Source organism: Aristolochia californica, unplaced genomic scaffold, assembly GCF_029961685.1.
Source record: "Aristolochia californica isolate CCGP_79_NKW_82.1479 unplaced genomic scaffold, dmAriCali1.0.hap1 SCAF_13, whole genome shotgun sequence".
Lineage (NCBI taxonomy): Eukaryota > Viridiplantae > Streptophyta > Magnoliopsida > Piperales > Aristolochiaceae > Aristolochia > Aristolochia californica.
This window is the reverse complement of record NW_027181804.1, coordinates 13420400-13428459: the sequence shown is the minus strand read 5'-3', so window position 1 is coordinate 13428459 and position 8060 is coordinate 13420400. Positions and strand designations below refer to the sequence as shown.

The following is an 8060-nucleotide window of genomic DNA, read 5'->3' as shown; positions in this document are numbered from 1 at the left end:
CTAAAGTGAACTCCATTCATAATCTCATTACCCTGGCCGTCCCCTTAAATAGGGTTGAGGACGTCCAAAACCCTAAAGACCTCTTGGGTCAATGGTTCAAACCAATAAATGCTAAACCAACCCAAACCAAAGACAAAACCAAACCAAGAAACAATTACATGAAAATTGAAAAACACATTCATTAATTCCTACGCCTGTTGGTAACTCGTGATGCTATAGAGTCCATAACAGAAGGTGAAGAGACATTGATGGATGAGGGCTCGTGAGGAAGAAAATTAAGAGACTTGAGCTTTCGAAGGAGTTTCACCCTTAGGTCTCGTGAGAGAGAGAACCTGATCTCATTTACTTATGGCTCAAAGCTTACATTCCATTCAAATGATGCCCCTATAAATAATAGGAATGCCCCCTTACACAGCCAACGCAAAGCCCAAGTTTTGACTGAAATTACATAAATGCCACCTAAGAGAACATTTAGAAAATTACATAAAGTATCCTCTACATCTACCTACTACTCTAGATGCTATGGAGTTCATAACATCACCCCCTCCTGGAGAAAGAGCATGTCCTCAGGCTCAAAGGTGGAGTAAAGGGCCCAGGAGGCAGTAAATGCCTCGGCGTCAGCCCACTGAACTAAAAGCTCCCATGACCCGTGAACGCGGCGAGCCTGCAAAACTTGTGCGGGAGAAGGTAGACCACGCCCTTCATGCAGTGGCGGCAAGGGTATGTGCAGCATGGGTGAATCACCATGAAATGGTTTCAAGAGCGAAACATGGCAGACGTCATGGATATGGGCATTTGGTGGGAGCTGCAAGCGATAAGCCACCTTGCCAATGCGAGCCAAGACCTGAAAAGGGCCATAAAATTTGGGAGAAATTATGTGCCTTTGTGTGGCTGAAAGTGAACAGTGTCGGTAAGGCTGAAGGCGTAACCAAACATAATCTCCCGGAACAAAAGAAAGGTCCCTATGACTCTTGTCATAGTTATGCTTCATCATGGCCTGAGCTTTCTGCAAGTTGGACTTGACCTGTGCAAGCATCGCCCAAGGCCTGGTCAATCAACGGCAAGCGAGACAAACCAGGTTCATAAGAGACAAGGCGAGGAGGTTCACTATCATAGACCACCTAGAATGGAGTGGTACCGAGTGCCGTATGGTAAGAGGTGTTATAACAGTACTCCGCCCATGCCAACCAATGTACCCAGCGTTTGGGGTGGTCCCCAACAAAACACCGCAAATAGATCTCAAGGGTGTGGTTCACCACTTCGGTTTGCTCATTAGATTGAGGATGGTAGGCAGAGGAGAAGACCAATTTGGTACCCTGTAATTTGAAGAGGTTTTTCTAAAAATCACTGGTGAAAACTGCGTCACGGTCACTGGTGATGGACTCTGGTAAGCCATCCAGACAAACAATTTGTTCCATATAGAGCTGAGCTACCTGTGTTGCAGTACACGGATGCGCCAAGGGAAGGAAGTGTCCATATTTAGAAAACCAATCCATCACAACCAGAATGACAGATTTACCTGAAGAATTGGGAAGGCCCTCTATAAAATCCATGGAGATATCGGCCCATACCTGAGACAGAAGTTGAAAAGGTTGCAGCAGGCCTACTGGGTGTAGAGAATCGGCCTTGTTCCTCTGGAAAACTTGGCACACCGAGACATAGTCATCAACCATACGCTTCAAGCCTTTCCAATAAAAGTCTTGGCTAATACAAAAATAATTTTTCTACTGGCCCTCATGAGTACTATTGTGCAAGGCAGAGATAATGCTGGTGAGAAGCGGGGAGGTGTGGTGGATAAAAAGGGGCTTCTTGTATAATATGAGACCATCCTGAATTTCCCAATGGTGATCCACAGTGCCTTGCTCAATCTTCCGATACAAATCTAGGAGCTCAGGATGGTTCTGAATGTCATCTTGGATGGAGTCAAGCAAAAGGACTTGCGGTTGACTGATAGCATGCAATTGAGGTTCCAACAAATCCCTACGTGATAGTGCATCTGCGCCCCTGTTAAGGCAGCCTGGATTGTATTCCACCTTGAAATCAAAACCCATGAGCTTACCGAGCCAATGTTATTGGGGGGAAGTCATGACACATTGCTCCAGCAAGTACTTCAAACTGTAATGGTCGGTCCAGATCACAAAGTGCCTACCCCACTGGTAGGGCCTTCAATGCTGGATGGCTTTGGCTAAGCCGATGAGTTCCCATTCATAGGTCGTTAATTTGCGGTGATGTGGGGCCAACTGTCGACTGAAATAGGCTATGGGGTGCCCTTGCTACTATAATACGGCGCCAATGCCACCACCGGAAGCGTCACATTCAATAATGAATATTTCTTCAAAGTTCGGAAGTTGGAGAACAGGTGCCGAAGCTAAGGCCTGTTTCAGCTGTTGGAAGGATGAATTGGCTACGTCGGTTCATGTGAAGGCGTTCCGCTTGAGTAAGCTTGTAAGTGGTGTGGTAATCTAGCTTAGTCACAAATAAACTTTCTATAATAGCCGGCCAACCCGAGAAACCCCTTCAAAGTCGTGACCGAATGTGGAGTTGGCCAATCCAACACTGACTAAATTTTGTTGCTGTCCACTTTAACCCCAGAGGCAGAAATGACATGACCCAAGTAGGTGACCTCAAAAGTCCCCATCTCACATTTGGACTTATTAAGGAATAAATGGTGGGAATGTAGGAGGTGGAATACCTACCACAGGTGCTGAATGTGATCTCCCCAATTATGACTATAGATCAAGATATCATAAGAAAAAACCAAGAAAATTTTTGTGCAAGAATGGACAAAATACCTCATTCATGAGTGCCTAGAAGGTAGAGGGCACGTTGGAAAGACCAAAGGGCATCACCAAGAATTCAAAATGGCTGTGGTGGGTACGGAAAGTCATTTTCTCGACATCATCAGGGTGGACCCGGATTTGATGGCAGCCGGATTTCAAGTCCAGCTTCGTAAATAATTCTGCTCCATGAAGTTCATCCAACAGTTTGTCCACCTCCGGGTGAGCAGTTTATCCTTCACTGTGTGAGTGTTGAGCACCCTGTAGTCCACAAAGAACTCCATCAATTGTCAAGTTTCTTTACCAACAGAACCGCCGACAAGAAAGGCGAACAACTGGGCTGAATAATGCCTTGAGTTAATATGAGCTCACATTGGTGCTCTATCTCATCCTTCTACAAGTGGGGGTACCGGTATGGACGCACCACTACTGGCTCGGTGCCCAACTTCAACCGGATACGATGATCACAAGCCCGTCTCGAAGGCAAGGCAGCAGGTTGCTAAAATAAGTCGGTAAATTCATCCATAAGCTTCTTGAGTTGACTGCCCTCTGAGTCCCAAACCTGGATAGCCTGGAGAGTACATGGTAGGGGAGCATGCATACCATGGAGGGTGAGCTTCTGGTAATCTTGGTTGAAACTCATAGTAAGGGACTTAAAATCCCACAAAATTGGTCCCAACTACTGCAGCCATTTAATGCCTAGGACCAAATCAAATCCAACGAGCGGAATGACCAGAAAATCTGCCCGGAAGTTGTGGGCTTCAATGAAAAAAGTGGCTGCTGAATATAACCCCACATTGGTAATTTTCTCCCCATTAGCTACCGAAACAGAAATGCCCGAATTGTGCTGCAGTGGCAAGTCCAATCGGTGGGCTGCTGGTTGGCTAAGGAAAATGTGGGTGTTGCCTGAGTCAACCAGTGCAAGTAACATCAGAGCCTGAATGCCAGCATGGACCTGCATCATAGTGGTGTTGTGTAACCCTATAATTGTGTGGAGGGAAATGGCTGGTGCTTCCTCTTCTGTGCCGACCTCTACTTCCTCTTCCGTGCCGACCTCTATTTCCTCTTCTTCTATGGGAGGGTTGTCTTCAGGATCCTCTACTTCTAACCAAAACAGCGTCTTGCATAAGTGTCCTTGAAAGTACTTTTCATCACAATTAAAATAGAGCCCCTGGGCCTTCCGTTGATCCATTTCGGACTTCAAAAGACGTTTAATAAACTGAGGGGGAGGCGCTAACCTGGTAGGCTCGGATGACTGAGAGGTGGGCTGCCCTTGGCATGGAGGGGTGTTGTGAGTTGTTGGGGCACCAGAGAGCACTCTGCTCGGCCAAGGGGGGTGACACACCAAGGATTCTTTTAAGATGCGTTGTTTAGAATCCAGAGTTCTTGCCAAATTCATTGCATGGGCCAAGGAGGGGGGGCCATGCAATTCCACCTCGAGGCGTAGAGCCTCCACCAAACCAGCAGTAAACAAGTTAACATACTGACTCGGACTCACAAACGGACTGGCGTTGACAAGGCATTCCTGAAATTATTTCTGATACGCCTCGATGGATCCTGTCTGTTTGAGATTAACCAAATCCCCAATGGGATTACTGCGTGCAAGGGGCCCAAACCTCAACGAGTCTTTAAATAAATCCCAATCATGCATGTGGCGCTCCTAATCAAATTGTGAATACCACATTAATGCTTCGTCTAACAAGTGGAAGGCAGCCAAAGAGACCCGCTCGTCTGGCTGGGTTCGTTGGTGCCAAAAAAATGCTCACACCGTTGCAACAAAATTAACGGATCAGTAGACCCGTCATAGGTCGAAAAGGTTAATTTGGTGTACCTGGGCACATTTGAATTGATGTTGCCGTGAAAGTTCCCCGGAGGGGTCTAAGCAAGACGCAGAGGAGGCATAGGCGGGGGTGGGAGGTCGGGGTACTCAGCAGGGCATGTGGCACTGCCCGAATGGGGAACCTCACGTGGTCCTCAAAATTGGAGAAGCTGGAGCAAGGTCTCCTTAATCTCTTGCATATTTGTTCATAGAGCAGCTTGGTCAGTCTGAAGCTCGTCGCAAATCCGCTGAAGAGGAAGAGTTGTCCAAGGTGGTCCTGTCTGATACCACGATGTTAAGTTCTCTCGCAATGGATCGTGTCACCCTACGCTCTCCTTGGCCTTCCAAGATTAAAGACAATGAAGATCTAGGCTTGGGATTCTTGGAACGTCCAATGGTGTATGATTAACTTAGACGAGGAAGATGAACAGTCACTCGGGATAGACGAACTTGATAGGGAGAATATGAAGGGATCGTTGGTGAATGTAAATCTCGGGAGGAAGTAGATGAATAGGCGTTGATGGAGGAGGAGCTCAGAAGGAAGAAGAAGGGATGTTGAGGGATGAGGAACTCGGGATAAAGAAGGTGAAGAGACGTTGATGGATGAGGGCTCATGAGGAAGAAGATGAAGAGACTTGAGCTTTCAAAGGAGTTCCACCCTTAGGCCTCGTGAGAGAGAGAACCTGATCTCATTTTCCTATGGCTCAAAGCTTACTTTCCATTCAAATGACACCCCTATAAATAATAGGAACGCCCCCTTACACAGCCAACGCAAACCCCAAGTTTTGACTGAAATTACATAAATGCCACCTAAGAGAACATTCAAAAAATTACATAAATTATCCTCTACGTCTACCTGCTACTCTAGATGTTATGGAGTCCATAACAGTGACTTTGCAATAATAGCCTTTATGAAGATGTCTAGCAATTGATTCTTTAAAGGAATATATTGCATACATATTATTCTGGCTAGAAGTTTTTCTCTTATGAAATGACAATCTATCTCAATGTGTTTGGTTCTCTCATGAAAGATTTGATTATCACAGTGATTATCGCAGTGAAGCTACCTGATTATCACAGTGAAGTTGTTTACGCTTGGTTACCCAAAACCCAAGATCAATCATGAATGATCTTAACCATAACAATTCACTTACAACAAGTGCCATAGATCGATATTCAGCTTCCACACTCGATCTCGCCACTACATTTTGTTTTTTACTTCTCCTAGTGATTAGATTACCCCCAATAGTTGTACAGTAACCAGAGGTGGATTTTCTGTCGTCAAGGGACCCAACCCAATAAGCATAAGCAAAGTCACCAATTTCTATATGATCATGACATTTATATAGAAGCCATTAACTTGGAATTTTCTTGAGATACCAAAGGATTCTTTCCAACCCTTCCCAATGTGATTGTTTTGGATGATGAATATACTGGTCGATAACATTGACCGAATAGGAAATATCTGGTGTTGTGGCTGTGAGATAGATCAACTTCCCAACTAACCATTGAAACCAACCAACATCAACATCACTACTAGTTCTTGCACACAACTTAAAAATTTGGTTCCATAGGTGTGTCTGTAGACTTGCATCCAAGCATCACATTCTCCTTTAACAAATCAAGCATGTAATTCCTTTATGATAGGACTATACCATGTCTGGATTGAAGAACTTCAATCCCTAGGAAAAACTTGAGAAGCCCGAGGTCCTTAGTTTAAAACTTCTTATTAAGGTGTTGCTTTATTTGCTAAATGCCACAAAGATACCTGTAATAACAATATCATCCACATATACCGCCATAAGAAAGTTGCCCTTATTGAAATTTCTGGTAAACACTAGATGATCACTTTCACACCTCTTGAACACAAGTTTTGTAACCACAGTGGTAAATTTATCAAACCAAGCCTGCAGAGACTATTTCAACCCATATATTGCTTTATTCAACCAACATGCTTTCTCCCCCTCAACCACATAACTAGATGGTTGGCACATGTAGACTTCGTCAGAGAGTATACCATCCAAGAAAGCATTCTTGACATCTAACTGATGCAACTCCCATTTAAAATTAGCTACTAGAGAAATAAGAACTCTAATCGAGTTCATCTTGACAACATGAGAAAATGTTTCATCATAATCAGCACTATAAAATTGAGCCTTCTATCTAGCAACAAAACCATCTGGATTATATTTTAGGGAGAAGACCCTTTTTCATTCGACTGCCTTTTTTTCCTGGTGAAAGAGTGGCCAAATGCCAAGTGGAATTGTGGTACATAGCCTGAATCTCTTCATCCATGGCAGATTTCCACCTCAGACCAGTGAAAACCTCCTCATAATAAGTTGGAATGGTGGAAGAAGACAGAGTGGATACAAAATAGACACAAATTCCAGACAAACGATGAGTGGAAACATAATGAGAGATAGGGTGTGAAGTGGATGGAGGTATAACAGCAGGTGGAGCGGGGCTCTTTGTAAAGAGGAATGAGTCTATTATCAAAACTTCTGGAGATTGTTAGATTTAGGATGCCATGAGGTTTCCAGTAAAATAACTAGGTTAAGAGAGTAGATAGTAGCAAAAGAGAGTATGAGAGAAGGAAGAAAGAGAGTGTAAGAGAAGGAAGAACGGAGGATTAGATTAAGTGATTCCTAATTCTCCCCCTCAACATGTATTTATAACATTGTACATCTTATAAATTACATCAATGTTCTTTTACCTTAAGAGGGAGGAAAATGGACTAGAAATAAAGACATTTTACATCACAGCCACTATACATGGGTTACATCTTTCAACACTCCCCCTCAGGCTGGGGGAGAGAAAACATCATAAATACCAAGTTTAATGCATATAGTGGTATGTATCTTGGATGTGACCTACTTTGTGAGTATATTTTCCGCTAGTCCTTGAGATGTGTTGAAAATCATAGACAAGCTTAGGTGTCATTATGGTAAATATCTTATGTTCTTTGTCTTTTATTCATTCTCTCTATGGTGAAGGGTATACTTGTAATTTATGTACTCTTGACATATGCAAATAAAGGTTAAGGGGGAGAGTTTGTATATCTTCTACAAGTCTAATTGTCCAGCCTCTTTTTCCTTCTCCAAATTAATCACTCTTCTTCTCCTTCTCCTAAATGTTCTCTCGACAACTCTCCTTCTTCTTCTCACCCCTTAATCTTCTTCTACTTTGATTATACATTATGGAATCCTAAGTTTTAACATGGTATCAGATTAGGATTCTAGTTTTTTTATTTTTGCTCTGTTGGTTACAGAAAGAGATTAAATTGCAATGCTTTGATCATGACTTTCACAAGGTGTGTTTTTTATTATTGAAACTACCATAGTTCAAATTATGTTAGAAATGTAATATGTTGTGCATTGACTATGCTTGCTTACTAGATATGTAATCAACATATCTACGTTCTTCTTGGATTGAATTGTGGTGCTCTTATTGCCTTGGTGTTTCTG

The 8060-nt window shown here is 43.3% G+C and overlaps 1 protein-coding gene across 1 annotated transcript; it reads right to left on the bottom strand.

Annotated features, from left to right (window-relative positions):
- Window positions 1–529: 529 nt before the first annotated feature.
- LOC137947671 (uncharacterized) lies at window positions 530–2051 on the bottom strand. The gene is made up of 4 exons (XM_068793456.1): window positions 1826–2051; window positions 1572–1684; window positions 1189–1316; window positions 530–1046 (listed from the first exon to the last, which is right to left on the bottom strand). Exons 1-4 carry the CDS (start codon window positions 2049–2051, stop codon window positions 530–532), a joined length of 984 nt encoding a protein of 327 aa, XP_068649557.1.
- Between the last annotated feature and the right edge of the window lie 6009 nt (window positions 2052–8060).